This window comes from Schistocerca cancellata, chromosome 5 (assembly GCF_023864275.1).
Source record: "Schistocerca cancellata isolate TAMUIC-IGC-003103 chromosome 5, iqSchCanc2.1, whole genome shotgun sequence".
Classification (NCBI taxonomy): domain Eukaryota; kingdom Metazoa; phylum Arthropoda; class Insecta; order Orthoptera; family Acrididae; genus Schistocerca; species Schistocerca cancellata.
Genome location: NC_064630.1, coordinates 530,837,370 through 530,864,914, shown reverse-complemented (window position 1 = coordinate 530,864,914; position 27,545 = coordinate 530,837,370). Strand labels below are relative to the sequence as shown.

General features: G+C 39.1%; 1 protein-coding gene across 1 annotated transcript in view; it reads left to right on the top strand.

Annotated features, from left to right (window-relative positions):
* LOC126187975 (abl interactor 2) overlaps positions 1 to 22,703 on the top strand; it is a 63,062-nt gene extending 40,359 nt beyond the window's left edge. The window contains exons 4-9 of the mRNA XM_049929362.1: positions 2,792 to 2,959; positions 3,568 to 3,715; positions 14,153 to 14,403; positions 20,373 to 20,559; positions 21,404 to 21,589; positions 21,720 to 22,703. Coding sequence (XP_049785319.1) covers positions 2,792 to 2,959; positions 3,568 to 3,715; positions 14,153 to 14,403; positions 20,373 to 20,559; positions 21,404 to 21,589; positions 21,720 to 21,883 — 1,104 coding nt within the window. The 3' untranslated portion in view covers positions 21,884 to 22,703. The remainder of the gene's footprint in view (positions 1 to 2,791; positions 2,960 to 3,567; positions 3,716 to 14,152; positions 14,404 to 20,372; positions 20,560 to 21,403; positions 21,590 to 21,719) is intronic.
* The last annotated feature ends 4,842 nt before the right edge of the window (positions 22,704 to 27,545 follow it).

Sequence of the window (27,545 nt, the reverse complement as noted above, 5' to 3'; positions counted from 1 at the left end):
CCCCCCTTCCCCCTCCCCCCTCCCCCTCCCCCCTCTCCCCCCCCAGATTTAGTAGTAAGAGGGCCCAGTGGACCAGTGGACAGCCTGTCAAAAACTGAACACAGATAAAGTATGAAAACAGAAAGAAGCTGTATGGAACCATGAAAGCAAAATGGAAACATTGAATGGTTCAAGCTTAAGAACAACATCGAGCACAGACGAACAGGCATGACGTTGTGGTTACATGGTGTCGGAGTTGGAGTACAAACTGGATGAGCCCGTGTTCAAAGCTCCATCACGTCATTTTTCTTTTTCTTTTTCTTTTTTTTTTTTTTTCTTCACAAAATTATGAACTGTCTGTCCAGTCATTGACGTGTCTGTTTGTTGTGCTCAAATTTACGTCTGTGTCGTATTTAATGTTCATTTGCAACAGCAAGGTGTAAGGAAGAGATCTATAATGAAAGTTGATTCTGCATAACTACTCTATTAGCAGCCGAAAGAATGGCTTTTGAATGGGAACATCAAACATTTGATGACAAGGTGACAAGTCAACCAAATTGTCCACTGGAAAACACATCTGGTGTGTAATACACATTAGTGACAGTACGTGTGTCATATGATAGGAATCTCTTATCGACGCACCTACCTTGTACGTCTGATGAGTTAGTGAAATTTGCCTCCTTGTCCGATTTAGGTGTTCGTATGAATGTGAATGTGATACTCTCAAAGAAATGATGAAAATATAGTAGTTTGTCACATAAGCTGCAACAAATGTACACAACAGTTTCACAATCACAGAGTTTTCTCTGTGATATATCAAAATGTATGTTTTTAACATTTTTGAAGTTGTGTTCCATTTTGAAAGTTTTGATTCTTGAATTCCTTTGTCGTAACATTGTTCACACTCATTTATTTGTTGTTTTCATTTAAGTGAGATGCCTATGTGGTATTTCACCTGCTCTCACTATTCATCACATTTACTTGCGAAGTGATGTATTCTTAACACATGACTCATATTCTATCACCAGTGTGTACTATGACAATTGCCAAGACTACAGAAAGTGAATAAACATTTCAGTCGTCAGATGGACAGTGGGTAATTATGTGAAAAAAGTAAATAAAAAAAGTGAAAAAAAGTAAAAAAAAATTATGTTTGAACACTGCTCATCCACTTTGCAGTCCAAAACTGTGACCACTTAACCATGATGCCATAGCTATCTAAGGACGCTTGAAGTTGTACTTGTTAAGCTTGGACCATTCGTTATTTCTATTTTACTTTGCTTTTTCACAGTTCTGTACACCTTCTTCCTGTTTCCATGTTTGATCTGTGCTCAGTTTTTGACGGGCTTTCTGCTGGATCGTCTTACCACTAAATCTGGGGTGGTGGTGGTGGTGGTGGTGGTGGGGGGGGGGGGGGAGCAGTGGAGAATTTCCCTTGATTTCCCTTGATTTCCCTTGTCAGCACCTCAAATGGTTTGCTGTATGATGAACTTCGTAACTTAATATACTATAACTCATTCAGATCCCCACAAAATAGGTTTACTGTCAGTACAACATTAACATACTCTGATGTCTGATCCAATTTTACTACAGTACACAATGAGTGACCCAGCATATCTGAGGAGTCGGCTATCATCTAGCAGGATTTATGCTGAGTGAATGGGGTAGAGGTGTGCTTGCGACCCTGATGCGAGTTTCATGGAGTCCAGTAGTGTGGCAGATTTAAGTGCCATATCTTTCAGATTGCAGCATCTATTTTACACCTAACAGACTTCAAAGAAAAATAACCAATTAATCCACAAAGTGTCAAAAGTTAAGGTGTTCACGTGCTATTGTGCTCCTTTACAGTAGCTGATACTGGTACCGATATTGTAGAATAATGTGAAAGGAGAAGTAAAACTGATTGCAGAATAATACTGCGTTTGAGTCCTTAGTTTACAGAAGATACTCTGTTGTCACTCTTAGAAGACTCTCGTCATTGTGGTTTATAGGAGTAGCTGTTTTGATAGATGTCAGAATGTGGTATGTTACTGTGGACAGATATTCACTCGTTTACAGTTTGATTATAAGGAACTGGTGTGTTCCAGCTTTGTACAAGATATGTGAAAAAATTGAGTGGTGTCTCATTCCCAAATCTGAAACTGATGCTCATGTTGAGATGCAGTTATTATGAGAGTAATTTAGGTTGGTTTCTGCAGAGATCATGCTGCATGTGTAATATTTCTGATTTCTCCTTTGTAGCTGTAGATTTTAACACATTTCTCACTCACCAATGTTGTGCAAAATGTAATCGTGAGGTTACATACAATTTTTATAGGAAACAGTAAGGTAACATCAGCTGCTGCCTTTTACCATTCTGAAGACATCACACTTTATTTTTGTCTAGAAATGAACTTTAAATTCTGAATATGCCCTTGTGTTTTATAAATGGAAGTTGTCCCCAACTTGAAGGTTGGTTTGGACACCAAAGTGCTTTACTAGATACAGTGGAGACACGGTAAATGCCTTTGTGTTCCTCCAACCTGTGAACTGACTTACCACCCAGCAACAAGGGGACCTACAGTTCAATATGGACTCCAAACCGCTGTGGGTTATATATGTAAATCATTGGCAGAGCCGAAATAAATGATAACTACCAGAAACATTTCAATGACCAACTGAGGATTTAGCCTAAACCTTCAGCTTTAGATTTCCCAGCAATCCACATTATGCTTGTTCTTTAATATCTTTATTTTTTATTATAAACATTCACATTTGTAAATGTTTTCTGTTTGCCATGCTTCAATTTTTGTAAAGATATTACTATTTTCAGTCTGATAACAAGCGTGCTGCTTTGGAGGAGACAAAGAACTACACCACCCAAAGCCTGGCAAGTGTGGCGTATCAGATCAACACATTAGCATACAATTTTCTGCATCTTCTTGATTTGCAGACTGCACAGCTAGCAGAAATGGAAAGTCAGATGAATCACATTGCTCAGGTAAAGCGCTAATTCCTCTGAATAATTAATTATCTGAGAATATTTGAAATTTTGGCAAATAGATAACAAGTCCTGATAATTACAGAAAGTATTTTGGAAGTTGGAACAGTAAAGGGAATTTTATGATCATTTGTAAATGAGGTTAATTGTATGAAAAGCTTCCTGAGTACTGAATTTCTTACTTTATTTAAATGTCAGATTAATGTAAATAATTTTTTAACAAAATCTTATATATATATCTCTGCTTCTCTAATCTTGTTACCCTTGTGAAATAACCTCCCATAGAACAGTGTGACACGCTATTTTTCTATAGAAATCCAGCAAAATATTTGAACTAATAATCAAGCAGAAGTATTTTCTCATATTCCGACATGTTTTTTCTCCTTTTACCTGGTTCCTTATTGACATTTTACCTTAAATCCTGGATAGTTTCATTTTTTTAAATAATATTCTTCTAGTTTGTTGCATGATTTTTGTTTTTACGTGCATCTTTTGCTGCTTGATAATTTTTCTGTGTGTGTATTTGATTGCAGTTCTATTTTGCAAATTTTATTTGTAGATGGAGAAGCTTTGTTTATTACATAATAGAGTACATATTTTTATTTCAGACTGTAATGATTCATAAAGAGAAAGTAGCTCGCCGTGAGATTGGTGTTTTGACAGCCAATAAAACATCAGCGCGACAGTACAAAATCATTGCTCCTGCCAATCCAGAAAAGCCTATAAAATATGTTCGCAAACCTATTGATTACACAGGTAAGATATACTGTAGTGCGTGCAGAAATGTCATTGTCTTGTACATTAGAGACCTAGGACATGCAGTAGAACTGGGAGTCAATGACTTTCAAACTTCATACCTTCATTTATTGAAATAATGTGCCTTTTGTTGAAATCAGATTGTTTCTTAATTTCAACTGTTAACTGCATATTTTAATAGAGCTTTAACAGAAACTAATACCTCTCCTTGTATTCTGTCTTCTAGTTTTCTGTGTAGTAACTTCCTTACGAAAATGGTAATGTAAACTGCAAGATTTAGTTTATGTTTCATGTGTCTGTTTTTTATCTGTGTTGTGTGAAACACTAAAACAGATCATTAATTATGTTTGTCTATTGTCTCTGTCAATTATAATCTACAGTAGCAGCTTCATTAAACTTCTGGTGGACACGCCTACGATTTTACGTGAGTGGGTGTGTCACGACATTTACACTACAATTTTGTCTTTACACAATTATTGTTGTTAGACAAACCAGATTGTTAAACATGAAAGAATACAGCTTGTCATTGCATTATTTATTATTTATTTACATAAGGTATAAGTAAGTAAAAAAAAGCAGTCACATTGTTAAAGTAGTTTACATCAGTAGACATCTTCAACCAGAACAAATCCACAGCGGGAGAAACGAGTAACGTTCTGACAAGAATGCTTGTTGCAGACATTGTTTCAACAATTATTGCACATTGGCTTCATCCTGACATTTCTTTGTCATCCACATAGGTGACATATTCCAGGTTTGGGTTTATCAAGAATTGGTTCTCCTTTTCTGACTCTTTCTAGAAATTTTTGTATGTCCATCGGAAGGTTTGTTAGTTTTGCTGTTAGTTCTAGGTGAGCATTCGTAAGACTATACAATAGGTTTTTTTTTTAGATTAAGCTGTCACCTATCTTCATTATCTGGATTGTTGCTTCTAAAGATGATGATCAGATTAAGTCCTGCAATATCAAGATGTTGGTAGAATAATGCATGTGGCCATAATCGGGTTATTCTGGCTGTTGTATAGATGCACACATCTAACCCACAGTATCCACCACTCCATTGATTCTATTGTAGTCTAAATTTACTGCTGATTTTCCAGTATAGACATCATTTGCATTTGCATCGTGCATTGTAGAGAGGAGAATCATGGTTTTTTTGTGTGACAATCAGAGGTGTGTAGAAATCATACTGAAAGCCATTGAGTGTAATTTTGATATCCTTAGTGTTACTAGCCTGAAATTTAGGGTTTTTCCTTCTTTTTCCAAAAGTGCTGGTGGCAGATAACTTGTTATCCAGTGGATTCTGAGCTAGGCTATAGCTTGTGTAATAGGTATCAGTCGTAACATTCCTATTCGTGCTGTCCATGAGAATTATCAGTCTTCTATAAGTCTGCAAGCTTTCATAGCTGTTGTCATTGAAGTTAAAATCTTCTGGATTGTTAGGCTGCAGCATGTTTCTTGAAACAATAGACATTTTGGCACCTCTGCTGGGATATTCTTCAGGATCGTGTGGTGTCCACTCTCTACAGTGGACATCACAAGAGTGTGAGAAGATCCGAGCAGAGAGTTCAAAATGTCGATCATTTGAAGAAATATATGGCCTAACAACACAGAAGATTTTAACTTAGAGGAGGAGGAGATTAGTGTTTAACGTCCCGTCGACAATGAGGTCATTAGAGACGGAGCGCAAGCTCGGGTGAGGGAAGGATGGGGAAGGAAATCGGCCGTGCCCTTTCAAAGGAACCATCCCGGCATTTGCCTGAAGCGATTTAGGGAAATCACGGAAAACCTAAATCAGGATGGCCGAAGACGGGATTGAACCGTCGTCCTCCCGAATGCGAGTCCAGTGTGCTAACCACTGCGCCACCTCGCTCGGTTTTAACTTAGATCTTCAGCTTTATTTGACTTTAGGTATGGCCCAGCCAACTGCCATGTGCCCTTCGAAATTAGCGAGTAAAATGTATTTGCATCACTAAGGACGTATATTTTGATACTGTACTTCACCCACTTATGTGGAATGTAGTGTACAAACACAGTTGCCTCTAAAAGTCTGCAGTATTTCATCAGTTGCAACAGATTTGCTGACGGTACAGTGGGCAATCCAGTTATTTATAAATTTTTGGTGAAACTCGCAAAGAGATGCCAAATTATCTGTAGATTTTCATTCAATTGTTGCTTCTATATTGTCAAACCTGACTGTTTTAAGAAGAAAACTAAAATATTTGTAACTGAAAAGTGATTGTAAGATAGTCATACCAATGCGCTGAGATGCCCACAGTTCCCTGCAGTTCGCAGGTTAAAAACAGTGCTCCAAAAGAAACATGATTTTCTTCTAATATAGTGTCTATGCAGTCTCAAGCTCGAGAATAGTTCAGGTAAAATTCTGATAATATTTTAGCTCTTGTTTTTCCTGCAGTTAGGGGCTGATTACTACAAATAGTTTCGCAGTCTTTCTTCCAGTATAAAATGTGTAGTTACCTGCTGTACCCATAACGTGCAGCACTCTTCTGTCTGTCATCTCACACCTGTGACTGTTTAGATTCACTATTGTGGTAGGATTCAATAATTTCCTCTTCCACATCGAAATAGCTACACACTACACACACTGTAACTCCTTCATCCATGCACCTTCATCCATGCATCTGCCATTCAAAAACAAGTAATGGACTGCCTGTAACACTCTTTGAAATCCCACACCATTTTCCAGAGACTAGCTGGAGCCAGACTAGGGAATTAGTGCCCAACCTGTATGTTGCCATTAATAACACAGCACAAACAGCTGCATTTGCCAGTGATCTGCGGAGGAATCCCATTTTTCCAATGTTTTGAATAGGCACACTGTTATTATTTCTGGTGTCATGTTTGGGGAGCCATTGGGTATAACTTCATGTCACAGCTAGTAGAGATTGAGGGAGCTCTGACAGCACAGTGCTAGGTCATGGGCATCTTCCATCCTGATGTGTTACTTCTCATGTGTAAATCATGGAATTCTTTTAGATAAGCTAAATCATTATGGTTTGAGTGAGGTAGTGCACAAATGGTTTAATTCATACTTCACTGGAAGAATGCAGAAAGTTGAAATAAGTGGTTCATGTAATGTTAAAACAACAGCTGATTTCTCAAACTGGAAGGGGGGGGGGGGGGCTGGCTATCAAGTACGGGGTCCCACAGGGTTCGGTCTTAGGTCCTTTACTGTTCTTGATATACATTAATGACTTACCATTCCACATTGATGAAGATGCAAAGTTAGTTGTTTTTGCTGATGATACAAGTATAGTAATAACATCCAAAAACCAAGAACTAAGTGATGTAATTGTAAATGATGTTTTTCACAAAATTATTAAGTTGTTCTCAGCAAACGGACTCTCTTTAAATTTTGATAAAACACAGTATATACAGTTCTGTACAGTAAATGGCACAACTCCAGTAATAAATATAGACTTTGAACAGAAGTCTGTAGCTAAGGTAGAATTTTCAAAATTTTTAGGTGTGTCCATTGATGAGAGGTTAAACTGGAAGCAACACATTGATGGTCTGCTGAAACGTCTTAGTTCAGCTATGTATACGATTAGGGTTATTGCAAATTTTGGTGATAAGAATCTTAGTAAATTAGCTTTCATATGGCATAATATTCTGGGGTAATTCATCGATGAGTAGAAAAGTATTCATTGCTCAAAAATGTGTAATCAGAATAATTGCTGGAGCCCACCCACGGTCATCCTGCAGACATGTATTTAAGGATCTAGGGATCCTCACAGTAACCTCACAGTATATATATTCACTTATGAAATTTGTAGTTAATAATGCAACCCAGTTCAAAAGTAATAGCAGTGTGCATAGCTATAACACCAGGAGAAAGGATGATCTTCACTGTGCAGGGTTAAATCTGACTTTGGCACAGAAAGGGGTAAATTATGCTGCCACAAAAGTCTTTGGTCACCTACCAAACAGCATCAAAATCCTGACAGATAGCCAACTAACATTTAAAAATAAATTAAAAGAATTTCTAGATGACAACTCCTTCTACTCATTGGCTGAATTTTTAGATATAAATTAAGGGGGAAAAAAACTTAAACATTACTGTCATGCAATATTTTGTGTAATGTAATATCTTGTACAGACATCTTTTATTAACCTGACACGTTCTACATCATTACGAAGTGTCGTATTCATGATATATGGAACAAGTATTAATCTAATCTAATCTGTTGTGGTGCCATGTTTCAACTTGGACAGTGCTCATTTGCACATGGCATATGTCTCTATGAACTGTGTGCATGTTGAAGTACTCCCATGGCCAGCACTAGTCCCATATCTGTCCCTGGCAGAATGCGTAGGACCAGCTCAGATGTCAGTTCTGTCCCAGTGCCAGTACTCAGGATATCAAAGATTAGTTATGACATTTGTGGGCCACCTTGCCTCAGGAGAGGATACAATGCCTTCATGCCACCCTTCCAACCTGAATCAGTGCGTGTGTGCAGGATAGAGCGCATGCAACATCATACTGATATATGGAATCATACTGCCAGTTCTTTGTAAATTTCACTCAATTTTCTAATCAGTGAAATAACACTATACACCCTTGGGGTAAGTTTTGTTTCATTTTCTTGCACCATTCTGGATGCTTCACTTTTTTTCTGAGGCAGTATATTTCACTGGTGAAAAGTAAAGTCATATGACATTGTTGCATGGGAGTCACCAAAGAGCAAGCTCAACCACCTAACAGGAAAGGTTTTTCTTTACTTCAAGTACAATGGCACCTTTCCTTGATGAAGTGTAACAGTTTTGTGTTTTAAGTGTGTGTGATAAGTGTAGGTGACTGTGTGTGGTGTGTATAGTGTAGTTTCATGACTGTGTTGGATGATGATGATGATGATGATGATGATGATGATGATGATGATGAGAGAAGGGAAAGGATGAAACCTGGTGCCATCACACAGCCTACTTCTCTCAAATAGCACCAAGGGAGCCACCAGGCTTAACACCCGCATTTGGCGAATGGATCACCATCAACTGTGTCACATTTTTCTCTGCCTCGTGATGACTGGGTGTTGTGTGATGTCCTTACGTTAGTTAGGTTTAAGTAGTTCTAAGTTCTAGTGGACTGATGACCATAGATGTTAAGTCCCATAGTGCTCAGAGCCAACTGTGTCACATTCTCCCATTTCATGGGACACTGCAGAGAGGTTTGGAATTTAATTCAGGAACTATATGCCACCAGCAACTTTATGCCACCACCCTTTCACCCCTTTTTGCTGGGAAGGCAGAGGGAAAGCAGCCAACAGTATGTGGTGAATGCAGGCGTTTATCCATCCAAGTACTGCCTAAGTCGAACACTGCTTACTTTCAGTTATTGGATGAGGACCACTATATGCAATGAGGCAAGGCAGTTGGCTGTAGGAAGCTGTGACTTTCATCTAGAGTGCAACTTGTGGGCAATTTGCAATTCCTTTGAATTGCTACACAAATGAGAGATGTTTAACACCATGCTAAATCTGCCACATAATTAAGGTTTCAGTAGGCTCAAGCTACGTAGGATAAAATGTGGCAGTCTTGTTGCCTCAAAATAGGAAACTAAACACTTATCCTGTATTTTGTTGTACATCTGTAAGCAAACTGTTGTGACTCGCTGATCTTTCAAAGTGCCGCCGCGCAGTTACGCGCGTCCTCTACATGCAGCGCTATCTGCCAGCCATGCAGCAGCAGCGCCACCTAAGCGGCCAGCCAGGCAGCAGCCGCTAGACTCGGACTCAAATTATGATTTGATTGTTAAAGTGTACACACGTCTTACTTTGTTTACTTGATCTGTGACGCAGTAGAGTTGCTCCGACAGATGATGGTCATCTGGTTCCTGCATGGGCACGTCTCCTGGTGGCGTCAGTTTTTGTGCTGGCACCGATGTGATGGTGAGAGTACTGCGTGGTGAGTAATGAGAGATTCCAGGATCCTGAGCATCAGGTAGAGCCGAAGGTGGTGTAGCGGCATCCGGAACAGGCGTTGTCGGCACACGGGGCTGAAGCTGGTCCGAATGACGTACTGCAACACCCGTGTCCATCTGGATTTCATACTGGCGTTGGCCACGGTGTCGTAAGATGCGGCCGGGACTCCCATTTTGGGCGTGTGCCATATCCCCGTACCCATACAAGGTCACCGGCGGTGAACCGGCCAAGGAAAGGCACCCACGGCCGTGAGGTGGAAGGCCGCAGAAGATGTAGCGTGCGAGGCTGTCGGCCACGTAAGAGCTCTGCCGGGCTGTGGTCGCACATGGGGGTGAAACGGTAAGAAGCCAGAAATTGGAGAAGCTCATCATCAGCAGCAGAAGAAGTCAGGAGTTTTCTCATCTGAGCCTTAAATGTGCGGACCAGACGTTCAGCCTCACTGTTTGACTGTGGATGGAACGGAGGGGCCGTGACATGCATGATGCCGTGATGGGCACAAAAATCCGCAAAATTGGAAGAGGCAAATTGCGGATCATTATCAGTAACAAGAGTAGAGGGAAGGCCTTCCAAAGAGAAAATGTGAGCTAGAGCATTGGTGGTTGCCGCGGTGGTAGGCGACGTGCAACGGACAATGAAAGGAAAGTTAGAGTAGGCGTCAATAACAAGAAGCCAATAAGTACATAGAAAAGGTCCTGCGAAGTCAGCATGAATACGCTCCCAGGGCTTCTCAGGCGAAGGCCACGGTGACTAAAGATGACTTCGGGGCGGCGGCCTGTGTCGCACAAGGGCCGCAGGCAGCGACCATATGTGCGATTTCAGAGTCGATGCCGGGCCAGTACACATGACGGTGCGCCAGAGATTTTGTGCGAGAGAGACCCCAGTGCGCTTGGTGAAGGAGTCGCAAGACCGAAGCATGCAAAGACGCAGGTACCACCACAAGCGGCGAAGCATTTTCGGTGGAAAGGAGGATAACACCATCCCTAGCTGTGAGGCGGTAAAGCAAGGTGTAGTAGTTCCGCAACGGATCAGAAGTCTTAGCGGACGGACGATCTGGCCAACCCTTCTGAATACAGCGTAAAACCCGGGAGAAGGTAGGGTCAGAACTCGTAGCAGCTGCCAGCTGGTCCCCGGTGATGGGGAACCCGTCCACAACCTGCTGCTCGGCAGCATCCAGGTGGAATCACAAAAGTTCGTCCCTATCGAATGCCAGATCAGGACCCATGGGAAGGTGAGACAGTGCATCAGCATTCGCATGTTGAGCTGTCAGCCGGAAATGAATCTCATAATTGAAACGAGACAAGTAAAGAGCCCAACGCTGGCGGTGTGCAGCCTTGTCAGGAAGTGAGACGTTGATGGATGAAAAAAGGAAACAAGTGGTTTGTGATCCGTAACAAGATGAAATTTGGATCCATAAAGAAAAACACCAAACTTATGAAGAGCATAAATAATGGCCAAAGCTTCTTTTTCAATTTGAGAATACTTTTGTTGTGCATCCGTGAGTGTTTTGGAGCCATAAGCAATGGGTTGTTCAGAACCGCCAGAAAAACGGTGCGCAAGGACTGCACCGACCCCGTATTGAGAGGCGTCCGTGGCAAGAACAAGATGTTGGCCAGGTCGATAAGTAGCCAGGCATGGGGCCTGTTTCAGCATAGTCTTCAATTTCTGGAAAGCCGCATAGCATGATGTGGACCAGTGAAAAGGCACATTTTTATGCAACATGCGATGCAATGGCTAAGCCACCGAAGCAGCAGACAGTAAAAACTTGTGATAGTATGCTATTTTCCCCAAGAAGGCCTGCAGTTCCTTAACAGATGTAGGCCGAGGAAGGGCATCGATCGCAGCGACAGTTTGCGGAAGTGGACGAATACCATCCCAAATACGTGATAGATGCCTGAAAAAATTTTGATTTCTGAAGATTACACTTAAGACCGGCAGTCTGTAAGACATGAAAATGTGTGTGGAGATTTTGAAGATGTTCGTCAGTGGTGGAGCCAGTGACAACAATGTCGTCCATGTAATTTATACACCCAGGGACAGTGAGCAATAATTGTTCCAAGAATCGCTGAAAGAGAGCAGGGGCGCTGGCAACCCCGAATGGCCATTGTTGGTATTGATAGAAGCCGAAAGGCATGTTAAGGACCAGGAACTGCCAGGAAGCAGCATCGAGAGGAAGTTGATAATAAGCTTCTGACAGGTCAAGTTTAGAAAAATACTGGCCTCCAGCAAGTTTAGTGAACAATTCTTCAGGTCGAGGCATAGGGTGAGTGTCGATGAGGCATTGAGCATTTACAGTGGCTTTGAAATCGCCACAGAGATGAATATCACCATTTGGCTTAGCAATGACAACAACTGGAGAGGACCACTCACTGGAATTGGCAGGAAGCAAGACTCCTGATGCAGTGAGACGGTCCAGCTCCCATTTGACCCGATCATGAAGGGCCACAGGAATGGGCCGAGCCCGAAAAAACGAGCAGTGGGTTTGAGCGTGATATGAGCATCAAAGTTGTTTGTATGGCCTAACCCAGGAGAAAAAAGGGACGAAAATGTCGTCGGCAAGGAATCAAGTTGAGCATAAGGAATAGCATCAGAGACAATATTGACAGAGTCATCTATGGAGAACCCAAAAACGCAAAAGGCATCGAAACCAAAAAGATTCTCTGCATTACTGTGGTCGACCACAAATATAGGAACAGTGTGAACGAGTGATTTGTAAGATACCTCAGCATCAAATTGTCCCAAGAGAGAAATCTTCTGTTTATTGTAAGTCCATAATTGCCTAGTGACAGGTTACAGGATTGGAGAACCCAACTGAAGATACGTCTGAGAATTGATGATAATGGCAGCAGAACCAGTATCCACCTGCATGCGAACATCCCATCCTCATCGCCAATTGTTATAACTTCAAGTTGAACAAATATATTTCAAGGACGACACAATACATGAAAGTCACAGATCAAGTAAACAAAGTAAGACGTGTGTACACTTTAACAATCAAATCATAATTTGAGTCCGAGTCTAGCGGCTGCTGCCTGGCTGGCCGCTTAGGTGGCGCTGCTGCTGCATGGCTGGCAGATAGCGCTGCATGTAGAGGACGCGCGTAACTGCGCGGCGGCACTTTGAAAGATCGGCGAGTCACAACAGTTTGCTTACAGATGTACAACAAAATACAGGATAAGTGTTTAGTTTCCTATTTTGAGGCAACAAGACTGCCACATTTTATCCTACGTAGCTTGAGCCTACTGAAACCTTAATTATGTGGCAGATTTAGCATGGTGTTAAACATCTCTCATTTGTGTAGCAATTCAAAGGAAGAATCATGGTATGGTCTTAGTTGATGAAACAGTTTCAGAAGTCCTAATTAAATATTTTGCCTTTTGTGTTAGTTCTGTGTTTCAGCGTAAGTATGATAACTGAGTGACTGACTTTTACATGTTTTACTGCTTGAAATTTCGCGTTTTATGTCACAAAGATATTTGCTTGCTACTGCCAGCTCAGGTAATATGCACTCGTTTCTTTACACACTTGATAAGCAGAAATAATTTCCTACTTGTGTTAACATATTTTTAAGCAGCTGCAGTAATTGCTGTTGCAATAGAATTGCGGGAACTTGTTCCCCACAATTTTTTTGGTTTCTTGTAGTCTATGTACTCTTATACACTTTTAGGCTTATGAACTTTTGTCAGTAAATTGTTTCTAGGCTGTATAAAACATGTATATGAGAGCATATTTTACTAAAATTGCTGATTCACTGCACCGAATTCTTGTTAATTTGTGCAAATTCTCAGCATCTAATAATTTTGCTGTTACTGAGATACTGAACTATTCAATCTTTATAACTTCTATCTTTCTACACATACTGGTCTGTGAGGAATAGTTGTATTGCTATATGAGTGGGCTAAAATATCTTGAATGAAAAGTTACTTCTCAGCAGAATATTTCTTCTGCTTTCATTTGAATTGAAAGTTGTAATGCTGCCTCTCATTTGTAATACTGCCCCACAAGAAGCCTGGTTTCAGAAACTGAAAATTATACTCAACACTTTGTTTGGACATTTGAAGATGCCTGTGAATTACTAGGAAAAATTGGATGACACAGATTAATTATTAATATAAAAAATGCATCATTTTTTTGGGATTTTATGCTGCTTGGTGCCTTGTATGTTTGTTATCAAGTGATGCACTGTTATATAAATAATTAAATTTGTAGGCTAACATAGACCAAGATTTGTACTGTATATGAAGAGGATACATGAGAACAAGTGGATCCAGTTGTAACCATAGTTTTTTTTGTTTTTCTGCACAGACTTGTACGCAGTGAATTCTGTGTTGATAAGTGATTGAGTAACAGTGTTAAGATTTTTTATTCATTGGTAGTGTTTCCTAGTAGTGTTTCCTAATGCTTTCAATGTGAGATGGATGCAGAACTTACTTTGACAGCTGGTTGTGTTATATTTCGTACCTTTTTTTTTTCCACCTAAAATCTAACTTCTTGTCATATAGCACTAGACGACATAGGACATGGAGTACGCACAAGCATCACTCCCCGCTCAAAGCAGCGAGGCCCTACTGGCAGTGGGGGCAGTGCTTCATCTCTTGGAGTATTAGTTGGGCCTGCTCCAACTACCAAACCACCTACACCTCCACAAACGTCACGACCTGGTGGTGGATCCACATTGGGACCTGGGGCTTGTGGCAGCCTTGGAAAGGGATCCCGGGAATATCGTACCCCACCAGCTGTTGCACCACCTCAGGTAGATGATATTATAGGTTAAGACTTTTTGATAACATGTAATAGTGTTGAATTTGTTCTGTGACAAACATTATTAAAGAAAAAAAACCTGCCAGTTTCTGAAGGTGGTGACATAGGACATTTAAAATATCACCTGTCATGTTGAAATTTATGTCAGTTCATTACCTGGTAAGAGAGACAACAGTCATGAGTCTGAAGTGGGAGGACTCATTTTTGTTATTTGTAAGAAGAAATGTGCCCCAGTGTTGGGGTTAACTGTTGACCAAAATTGTGAAAGCTCTCCAAACTTGCAACCAGATTAGCTTGAAGTTTGAAAAAATTTGTTTTAATCATATCACCGTGAGACTACGTATACATATAACCTTTGAACAATCTCTCAAAGAACTTAAAAAAAGTTTGTGTGTCACATATTTGCATACTTGTGTTAGCACTGTTCAAACATTTCAGTAATGTGGTAATACCAGTATGGAAACTGTCTCCACATGAATTTCTGCTAGGTCTGTGTTTTCTTTCCCATACTCATGGTGGATTCTAATTCTCCTTGGCAACTTACATGAAATGTTAATTCACATCCACTTTTACATTATTACAGTTATAAATTTCCTGCCATTTACACTTAATGAAACTGTGTTTGTAATGAAGGCTTTGAAGTATTGCTTACAGGCACTAAGCAGTTAACTTTCTTGAGCCCTGGTCTCTCAGTTCCCAAATTCTGAATGGGTAGAGGTCTGAACAATACATGCGACTATACTGTGTTCATTATAAGAATAAACATGATGTGTACATTACACCATGATGTCTGCTTGTGTCTGTATATGTGTGGATGGATATGTGTGTGTGTGCGAGTGTATACCCGTCCTTTTTTCCCCCTAAGGTAAGTCTTTCCGCTCCCGGGACTGGAATGACTCCTTACCCTCTCCCTTAAAACCCACATCCTTTCGTCTTTCCCTCTCCTTCCCTCTTTCCTGATGAGGCAACAGTTTGTTGCGAAAGCTTGAATTTTGTGTGTATGTTTGTGTTCGTTTGTGTGTCTGTCGACCTGCCAGCACTTTCATTTGGTAAGTCACATCATCTTTGTTTTTAGGTATATTTTTCCTATGTGGAACGTTTCCTTCTATTGTAACCACACCATGTATTCTTCCGCATTTGCTTGAATCACATGGGATTTCATTTCTCGTAGAGCGGAAGCCAAGCTGTGTCCAGTACAGTAAAGTACAATCATAAGGATACATTTTATGCTGTGTTACATGCACATAAACTGAGCGATAATGTGCGACAACTGCTTTACCAGCACATTTAACATGGACAGCAATGATATGAGAAGTTACAGTTCAAATGTAAACAGAGAGGAGCAGAGAAACAATGTACTTTGAATGTCATTTAATTTTTAAAAAGAATGAAATAATATTCAGCAGAACTTCAGCACGACCACATGCTTCTTAGATGACCAGACGGGAAGCATAAAATGCTCTCATTCTCACCTAACATAGTTTTCTAATTACAAGCAAGAGTGATGAAAATTCCTAAATTAAACACAGTGTAATTTTTCTAAGTGAGCTGTGTGTGATACTGCAGGGATTTCACCGGGAGTCAGCCGTCTGGTAATCTCTTAGCTCCTCCTGTATCCAAATTCAAGAAATATGTTTCACTTCTGGAACTGTCATCTGCTATGTTGATAATGAGTTGATCAAAAGCGGAATCCATGAAGCCACCCAGGTGCCGCTTTTCCTCCTCTTCTTTTATGACGTGCCTTTCTATATCCCACCAGCATTTGGTAGTGACGTGTGAAAAAGCTGCATGTGTTTGTTCCAGTATGTCTGGCAGCTTAACAGTCTTGTTATTTCTTGCGAGAAATCCCTTAACTTGGCTCCAAATCAATTCTTTTGGGTTCATATTGTAATGGTACAGAGGCAAATGTTAAAATGCAGCATTTAAATGGTGTACTTGAAACTGTGAAAATGATTGTTTTTTACAACACTTATCACTCTGGTTCATGTGGGACTTCATTTGTTGTATAAAACATTAAAAAAATTAAATTGTTGTGTTCCTATAATTTAAACAAGCTTTATTAACAATTTTTCCATAAAAGATTTATAATTAAGAATTTATATTTGAAATGGAAATGAATTTTGCACGCATTAAGTGATTAGAACAAGAAGGTGTGCATTATTCATAATAAATGTTGATGAATTTTACAAGATGTAGATATTTCAAATTGAATGAAAAGGAAGGATGACCAACAGGAGACTAATCAGTAATCAATGAACTGCATCAGATTGTTGATCTGCTATGCTACCAGTTCTGCTATACATCCACTTTGTATTAGTATCTCAACTGTATTAAATATAGTCCCTCAGAAAACTTTGAATCCGATTTTTATCTTGACATTTATAAAGAATGTTAAGAAAAATCTATTTGTCAGCACTGTTTAAACATGTTCCACATGCATGTTTCACTACAGAGCAGGAAGTAGCCTCAGCCATTTTTGTACTGCTTATTAACGGTGCAACAATCAGAGCACAGCAGTATAGAGACAGTGACTGTACACGATTTTTTAAGTAAAAATTACATAGCTGAAGTGTGATTAAGAAAAACATTGAGGGCTATTAATACATTGGAATATCTTAAAGTTTCATTTAACATAATTTAGTAATAACATATTTAACACACAAGTATAACCTATTTCTGAGAGTGTAACAACTCCAGTGTATGTGTGCTATGGCTTCTGACCAATCATCAAGTTTGTGTTTGTTTACATTAGGTTTATTCTTATGATGAACACAGTACAATACCTTGCCTCCTAACAATAACTGTATTGTGTGTAGTGTTGTTCGTAGTTGCGTTGTTGAGCAAAGTTCTGGGTTGAGTTAAAAAAGTCTGAATGGAAGGAAAGTTGACAGTGATAAACAAGTGCTAAAGTAGTGCCTTACAGATAATATATGAACTAGCTTCGAAATGTATCGGGGGGAAAAAAAGTCATGGGAATTGTTGGCTTATTGTTTTGTAGAAAGAAATTGCATAAATTTTGATTTTCAGGGAGACATTATCAGGTTGTACATGGCTTACATTTTTTCCCTGGAATATGTAAAGATTTCTGAGGTGGTGGTTAGATTTTGACTTAATATCACAGCTTAAATAGCTGGAGTGGTATGAGCATACTTTTCCTAAAATATCATTTTTAGCATATGGTGTAGCAAGTTTTATGATTTGAAGTTAGATTTACTTCTTGCCATCAGTTTGAAATCACAAATATGTCCAAGTCTTGTAACTGCTTTTGGACTTTTACCAAAGTTCTGATGTAGACAATAGAACTGTAAAATGAAACTGAAACAAATTATAATTCTCGAGTTTTTTGTAAAAAAAAGTACCAACTACCAGTACGTTCACAAAATATAGAAGTGATGTAATATCAGGGTTCCAAATTAAATACCTGTATAGTTCTTAAATTGCTGAAGCTACAGCCTTAAAAGTAAGTGCCCACTATTTATGTTTTCCTGTAATTCACACCATTTTAACTCCCTTGAAAAGTTTGATAGAGGAGTTTCATTGCATTCATTTGTCTGTACTATTATGATTTTATTGATTTGTAATTTTTGGTTAAAGTATTCAAAGTGTATCACATATTGAAGAAAGTGTTGTTGATAGAAATTTTTACTGCAAGCCATTTGATCCTTTTTTATTGGGCTTAAATTTTCTTGCCAAATGGTTGTGATAGTAAAAATTCTATTAGTCACCAATTATTACATAATGTAATAATTCTAATTGCACATTTGCACTTCATTTGAAAGTGTGTTGGTCCGCATACAGTTCCCTTTCTTCTCATAAAATTATTCCAATTTTTATATCATTCCCTTGTTTTACCCATCTGTTTCTTCGTTGGTCTTGCAGTCTGCATTTAAAAGTGTATGTTTGCAATAACATAAATAACTTGTAGATCATTATCAGTGATGGCACATAGAGTTAGTTGTTCCTTATTATTTTAGTGAAACATGGGTCTGATACACCAGATATGATGGACTCCAGTTACTGTTCTGCTATTCCCATTCAGCAAGTTATCCTCCATTAGTAATGTGGGTGCACTCGAATGTGATATGACTTTCAAATGATAGAGCACAGCAGTCAGTCATCCTTTTCTTTCAGATTTTATTGGGCAAATCTAGATTTCGACTAGTGCCTAGCCATTATCAATGCATTATTTCACAGTATCAATGCATGCCCTAGTATGTCAGTCCCCTGTTGTTTGGGCTTCTGTCACAGTTTGTTCAAGACTCACAGTCTTAAACGAACTGTGACAGAAGCCCCAACAACAGGGGCTGATGTACTAGGACATGCAACGATACTATGACATAGTGCATTGATAGTGGCTAGGCACTAGCCAAAATCTAGATTTTCCAAATAAAACCCGAAAGAAAAGGACAACTGATTGCTGTGCTCTGCCATTTGAAAGTGATATTCCCATTCAGGTTTTCCATAGATTCCCTCTGTAAAACTGATGTATGCTGGATAATTGTTGTAAAATGTACATTGCCTATTTCTTTCTTAATTTATGTAAGACTAAGCTTGATGATCCAGATCCATAGGTGAGGAACTGCCAGACACCATCAGTCTTTGTAGTTCTTTATTATCATGAGGTGTTATGACAATCTGTGTCTCTCAGGGCTGAAGCAAAGCAATCCAGTTACATGTTATTAAAGTAAAGGATAGCATAAATGTTAATGCATAGTTTTCCTTTGACTTGTCATGTCAGTGAAAAGCTGAAGCTGATAAGTTGTGCCCCAATTTGAGGGACTTTACAAAAATTTATTTTCAGATATATGTAGTTTGCTTCTGGCTTGTGTGGTATATACATAGAACAGGGCCCATCTCTTTTAAGGAAGTGGATCAATGACATATGACGAACATTGTGTCAAGTGACCAAATTTCTTAATTCATCTAGTACTTTTCATCATGTGTTTATCATTTACACCAAAGAAAGAAACTGAAGTTGCACATTCTTCTTCTGGTCCACTTAGTCCACTTCTCTTGTTGATTTTCTGTAATGTTGCAATTAAGCTGCATGAATTCTTCTCCTCAATTAGTATAATATTTTGTTTCTACTGTAACACTTTCAGCTTTAAGCAAATAAGGGGAACACACACACACACACACACACACACACACACACACACACACACACACTCAGAGTGTTTATAAATGAATATCGGGATTTTAACGCTTTATGATATTTATTATATTAAACTTACAGTTATAAATGATATGAGAAATGAAAGAGCAAATCAAACAGTTTTACCAAGAACCTTGTAAATGTTCAATGTGAGCACCATTTGTCACATGGCACACATCAAATCTATAGCCAAGTTCTTCCCGAAAGTTGATAAGTGTTCTTCAGTGATTGTAGCAACAGCTGCTTCAATCTGGTTTCTTAATTCAGGGAGGTCTGCTGGTAGCGGAGGCATGTACACACGATCCTTGATGAAGCCCCAAAGGAAAAAATCACATGGCGTTAGGTTGAGTGAACGTGGAGGCCATGCAAAGCAAGCCCTGTCATTGGGCCCCTTGCGACCTATCCAGCACTCGGCTATAGACTTGATGTGTGCCATGTAACAAATGATGCTCACATTGAACATTTATAAGTTTCTTGGTAAAACTGTTTGAGTTGCTCTTTCATTTGACATATCATTTATAACTGTAAATTTAATGTAAGTGCGTGTGTGTGGGTTTATATTAAGGACATGCTTGAATTAATACTGCTGTTGATTTTAAACTAGTTCTGGTATCAGTGTAGGTGACTCCCTTATTTTTGGAGAATTTATTTCATATGCCAGTGTTGTATCTAATTTAACTCAATTCATTACTGGTGAGGTGTTTATGGTGTGAGTAGTTACTATGTGAAATGTAGATTATTAGAGCATTTTCTTTATGGAGCTGACAGAAGAATTATGGAATAATTGTGTAATTTCCTCTTCGCAGGTTCCTAGTCATTATGCACCAAATTACCCTCTAGGGCACCCACGAAGGGGTGAGAGAGGTGCTGGTTATAGTACATTACCAATGCCACCACCACAGGTCGGCACCGTGCATCCACAACCACATACAAACACACTGAGTGCTGCAACTGCTGGGGGTTATGGACAGCGATCCACTGATCATTTACCACGTAAGTAAACTATTTGTTGGTGCACTATTTTTCCTGTCTTTTTTCCTAATTTAGTTTCATTGTTTATTGCACTCGTGTATGAAGTTTCAAAAATTAGTTCTAAATATATATCTTTACTTCGATTTTCTTTTCCTGTCAAATAAACTTCTAACAGCAGCTCAGTTTGGCTTCTGTAAAGGCTTACCTATTGAGAAAGTTATCTATGACCATAGAAACTCAATTCTGATAGAAATAAACAAAAAAATGACCTTGTTAGCATTTTGTACGCTCTTACCAAGATTTTTGATTGTATAGATCTTAAAATTCTTCTAGGAAAACTGAAATGATATGATGTAGGAGTCATTCCTCACACATTAATCTTGTCATATCTTGACATCTGAGGAGGCCACATTAACAAGCGATATAACAGCAATATAGGAATATACTTGAAATGAGGAAACCTTAAATACGGTGTCCCAAAAAGTTTGGTGCTTAACGTTCCTCTGTTCTTTGCAAACATAAATAATTTACTTGGAACATTAGAGAACTCATCAAGAACTATGAAGTTTGCTGATGCTACAAGAATACTGCACTTGTTGATTTTGTTCTCTCACTCCATGTTCACAATAGTGCTGTGATCTATGAATGAACTAATATGCCTATTAAACAATGGAAATTCCATGTAGGAATATCAACAATGTAGGGAAAGATAGATTGCTATCACTAAGAAGATATTTAAGTTGCACTTAGGCACCTTTTTATAGTGCCTGTCTGCAACTTAACATGTCTTCTTTAGGATAAGTAGCATTGCTAATATGCCTATTGTTATATGTGGAAATTATCTTGAGCTCATACACTTTCGCAGCTCATCACACACTTCCACACCCACATCAACACCACCCACATCAGGTACAGGCAACTCGTCACTTACCAGGCAATGTGTCACCACCATTGCCACCACCACCTCCACCAGAGCAGGAAGCACGGCTCCGCATTGTACCTGATGAAGATGATTTGCCAGGATGGGTACCAAAGAATTATATTGAAAAAGGTAAAAACAGTAAAGTTAAAGGATTTATTGAAACAAAATGTTAAACATTATTGTTATATCTCAAGGCTTAATCATTTTGTAACCTATGGATTTGAGTTTGCTCATTTTTGATAAATTTATTCTGTTGCAGTGGTAGCCATTTATGATTACAATGCTGACAAAGAGGATGAACTGAGCTTCCAAGAGAGTTCGATCATATATGTGCTGAAGAAAAATGATGATGGTTGGTGGGAAGGAGTCATGGATGGTATCACAGGATTGTTTCCTGGAAATTATGTTGAGCCTTGTGTTTGAAAAGCTTTTTATGTCCTCATTGTTACATTAAGAATGGTGGATACATTATTACTACTACTACTACTACTACTACTACTACTACTACTACTTTCATTGCTATTATTTTTGCATCACAATATGACTTTGAATGTTATTTATTGTGACAGTAATAAGTCCTTAAGTTTGAATTGCACATGAAGTTTTGTTGGGTATAGCATTGGTAAACTGCTCTAATATGGCTACTCTGTTTATAACAAATTTTGTAAGGCTGTAAGTCTTTTTTTTTTTTTTTGATAATGATGGCCAGTGTTATTTTAAAATGATGGCCAGTTGTTAATACAAAAGTTTGCATTGAATATAATAATAGATAGGCACATTTGCACTGATAGTAGAGTGTAGTGAAGATCTGTGTGTTTGCAAAGATTGAAAAGCTTTAACATAAAACTGATCACTGGTGGTTGCACATAAATTTATTGCCTAATATTTTGCACTAGTAGCAGAGTCGTCTTTTGTGATCATATAATTATCTACTAGTTGATGGATTTTGAGGACTGCTGTTGTTTTATTAGAATTAGAAGAGCTGACAAACGCCACCACTATTGCACATGTGCAGTGTGCAGTTACGTAATTTAAACTATATAGGATGAAAGTATTCATGAAAATCTGTGCTCATTGTCATACCATAAGACTTCTCTATGATTCTTGTTGTTTGTTATTCCTTTAGTTGCAGCTAAACTCTGACAATATATTGTAACTGGAAGAAGTAATTTTGTGAAACTTGACATGCCAAATTTTGATAAGTTTTGCATTCTGAAATAAAGAAATGATGTTAAGCGAATAATGTTATTATATTCCAGTTATGTAACTCGAGCTGTTTCCTAACTGGAATGTCAGCATTGCATTGTCATTTTGACAAAATGTGTCCTTAATGTGTTTGGTTGACTTTGGTTACCTTGTGTTATTGTTGATGTATCTGAACCTCAATTTTGTTTGTGTGTTTATAAGGTATGCACAGGTTCTTGGCATTGTGTCACTGTTGTAAAGAAAAATGTAAAACTTATATTTAGATGACTATGTATTGTGCTGCAGCAGTATCATGATTTCAAAACAAAATTGTATTGAGGATATTATATTTTAGATATGTTGCACAACCCTGCAAATTCCAGACAAGATTTTTTTTCAAACAATGGAAAATCCAGGATGGAATGTAGCAATATTATGGGAAGAAAAGTTGCAACTCACCATATAGCAGAGATGCCGAGTCACAGATACACACAACAAAAAGACTGTCACAAATAAGCAAGCTTTTGGAAACACACACACACACACACACACACACACACACACACACACACACACACACACGAACACACATGACTGTCTAAATTACAGCAAATCAAGTGGTTCCATTCAGCTTGTTTCGAGCTCGGGAGCATCTCCCATTTTATTGACCTAAGGATGAAAGTGATGACTTACTTAGCATATTTTCACTCCCTATTGTCTTATGGAGCTGTGTTCTGGGGAAATGACCTAAAGTAAATAAAGTGTTTATTCAGCAAAAGCAAGCAGTAAGAATATTGTGTAAAGTAGTTAACTGTACATCTTGCAGAAGTTGTTTTAAGTATCATGAAATTCTTACACTTGCTTCCCGATACGTTACTCCTCGGTGGTTTTTTATGCTGGGATGCTAATAAGTTTCAACTAAACTGTGTTACACACAGTCAGAATACAAGACAAAAATAATTATTTTTGGACTTTGCCTCCTTCCCAAAAGAGAATTAAAAACATGCCTGAGGCACTCTTTCTACAAATTATCTGAATATCTGGAATCGAGAATTGAAAAATTCTATTAACAACGTAGAAAGTGGCAGTGTTTTTTGTAAAGGTCCATGACAAACACTAATTTACTGCAAACTGGAATCACTATTTGAAGGTATCATTAGCTATTTTCTTCGAGAAATACCATTTTAATCTAGTAATTATTAAACCACCTGTAGGAAACAAACAATAGCTATACAGGATGAGTCAAAAAGGACTTTACAACTTCGGAGTGACGTAGAATTTTGTTGAGGATATACAGAATCGGTAGATGTGTCATTTTGTGGCAAACAACCTGAAATTTCACTTAAGTGTCAAGTGTCATTTGGTTTAATGTGACTTGCTTTTGTGATGCAGCAAAAATCTAACCAGTAATCAATTTCTTCCATCACTTGTCACAGCAAATCGGGTGTGCGATGGCAGTATAGATTTCATTTTTTGTGTTGGCTAAATTGTTTATTAGGGGAGGAACATACACATGGTCTTTAATGAAACCCCAGGAAAAGAAATCCAGTAGTGTCAAGTTTGGGAGCGAGGTGGCAACGTTAATACCCATTCATGGTCAGTCCACCAACCTGGGAAGCAGTTATCAGGAAACCTTGAATGTCCATTAGAAAAGGAAGTAGTGCACCATCTTGCTGGTAGTAAGCCATCCTATTTTGCTTATCTTTATTGATCTGTGCAATAAATAGTTTTCAAGCATATCCAGATACACAATACCAGTGACGGTTTTCTCCATGAAGAGGAAAGGGCCATACACTTTCAGTTTGCTAAGGGCACTAAACACATTAACTTTGGGGCCATCATGAACCTGTTCTAAGGTTGCATGTGGATTTTCACTGCCCCATATTCTGCAGTTGTGGGTGTTCACCATGCCATGACTCTTTGCTGAAGATTATTATGTTCAGAAATGTCTTGTCATTCTATATCTGATGCAACACTTCCGCACAGAATTACCAATGAGCAGTCTTCACTGCATCACTAATGTGCTGTGACATTGTGAATATGTATGGTTTTAAATGTACAGATCTATGCAGTACTCGCCAAACAATTTTGTGTGGAATGCCAGTCTCACAAGATGCATGTTGTGTTGATTTTTGTGGAGTATACACACATCAAAAAAAGTTTTGCATCACCTACTGAAGATACATGTTGACTGTGGATGTTGTATCACAGACACAGTCCCTTTGACTGTTCAGAGATGTCATTAAACCTGCCAAAAGGTGTAAACAATCATGTATCAGCAGTGCCTATTAGATGGAGGGGGTCCGACAGCCAATCAGTTCCAGTCATTCCACCAGGAAGGAGGTACATAGCTCGTGTTGTCTGTAGTTCAACGGTGCCTAGACTTTCAATACCGCGGTTTGATCACATCTGTGTTGTTATTTTGTGTCAGGAAGGGCTCTCGACGAGGAAAGTGTCCAGGCGTCTTTCAGTGAACCAAAGCGATGTTGTTCGAACATGGAGGAGATACCGAGAGACAGGAACTGTTGATGACACGCCTCGCTCAGGCCGCCCAAGGGCTACTACTGCAGTGGATGACAGCTACCTACGTATCATGGCTCGGAGGAACTCTGACAGCAACACCACCATGTTGAATAATGCTTTTTGTGCAGCCACAGGACGTCGTGTTACGATTCAAACTATGCATAATAGGCTGCATGATGCGCAACTTCACTTCCAACGTCCATGGCGAGGTCCATCTTTGCAACTCCAACACCATGCAGCGTGGTACAGATGGGGCACAACAACATGCAGAATGGACCGCTCAGGATTGGCATCACGTTCTCTTCACCGGTGAATATTGCACATGTCTTCAGCCAGACAATTGTCGGAAACATGTTTGGAGGCAACCCGGTCAGGCTGGATGCCTTAGACACACTGTCCAGCGAGTGCAGCAATGTGGAGGTTCCGTGCTGTTTTGGGGTAGCATTACGTGGGGCTGACGTATGCCGCAGGTGTTCATGGAAGGTGCCATAATGGCTGTATGATACGCGAATGCTATCCTCCAACACCAATCATCACCATATTGGTGAGTCATTCATCTTCATGGAAGACAATTTGCACCCCCATCGTGCACATCTTGTGAATGACTTCCTTCAGGATAACAGCATCACTCGACTAGAGTGCCCAGTATGTTCTTCAGACAGGAACCTTATTGAACGTGCTTGGGATAGATTGAAAAGGGCTGTTTATGGACGACGTGACCCAGCGACCACTGTGAGGGATCTATGCTGAATCGCCGTTGAGGAGTGGGACAATCTGGACTAACAGTGCCTTGATGAAGTTGTGTATAGTATGCCACGACAAATACAGGAATGCATCAATGCGAGAGGATGTGCTATTGGGAATTAGAAGTATCGGTGTGTACAGCAATCTGGACCATCAGGTCTGAAGGTCTCGCTATATGGTGGTATGACTTGCAATGTGTGGTTCTCATCAGAAATAAAAAAGGCGGAAATGATGTTTGTGTTAATCTGTATTCCAATTTTCTGTACAGGTTCCGGAACTCTCAGAACCGAGGTGATGGAAAACTTATTTTGATGTGTGTATTTGACATAATCACAGGGTGACTTGGTGATTCATCATGTTGCGATGAACAACATGTCTCAACAAAGTTCTTGTGCCAAGAGTAAATTATAAGTCTGCTTGGACATCCTTTAGCGTATTCAGTGTGAAATTTATGCCGAGCGGTTGCAGAGTTTGTTTCATGAAACTAAAACACACAGCGAGCACGCTCTGCACCAATGAAAGTATCCTTTTAACTGCACTATGCTGCCCCTCCTGGTGTCAGGATGAGGTACTGATGCACTATGTGAATCAAACTTGAGGTCCTTTGCTACAAAATGACGCAGCTACCAATAAATTACTTCAATAATTTTTTATATAATTCCAAAGTTGTAAACTCCTTTTTGACTTGCCATTTATATATAATTGAGGAGCCAGCAGTTTTTTTCAGAATGCCAGTTTTCCCTTTAATCTACTTGATTACATTTATTTAGCATTAACTCGAACAGCAGTAAGTAATGTAATGATAGTTTTTTTAATACACTCTGTAGTTTTAAGTTCATGTGATCTGCTTGTCTTTTGTTAATGTATACTTTGATTTGTCCCACATCCCTGAAGGTTCTCCATCGTGTTGGGCTCTATGGAACATAATGAATGAATGACAGATTTCAGCAGTGAACTTTTGGCTGACTGCTCCTCCGTCATTTTTTTCTTGACTTCTTCAATATTGTCAAATCGGTGTCCTTTCATAACCCTTTTCACGCGTGGAAATAAGAAAAAGTCACGTGGAGCCAGGTCAGGTGAGTAAGATGCATGGGGCAGCAGAACCTAGCCATTCTTAGCCAAACACTAACAGAGATGGCTGTGTGTGGTGTGGTGGAAGAACCAGTCTCCTGTCTACCACAAATCTGGTCTTTTTTGATGAACACTGTTGCATAATCCTCTCAAAACTCACAAATAAAAGGTTTGATTGACGTTCTGACCAGGGGGAACAAACTCTGAATTATGCCCTTTGCATCAGAAAAGCAAATCAGTATTATTTTGATGTTTGATTTCACTTGTCTGTTGACAGTCTGTGAGCACAAGCTCTTGAATTTTTTCAATATTTTCACCGATTCGAGCAGTTGATGGACATCCAGAACGAGGTTTGTCATCACTTGACATGTGGCTATTTTTAAATCGATCAAACCACTCGTACATGTCAGTTTTTCTCATAGTATCATCTTGGTAAGGTGTTTTCAATGTTAAAATGGTTTCAGTGGCATTTTTACTGAGTAGAAAACAAAATTGCTCAGCTACACGTTGTTCACTTAACTTGCCATCATAAAAAACGAAATAAGAACAAAACAGCACTAGC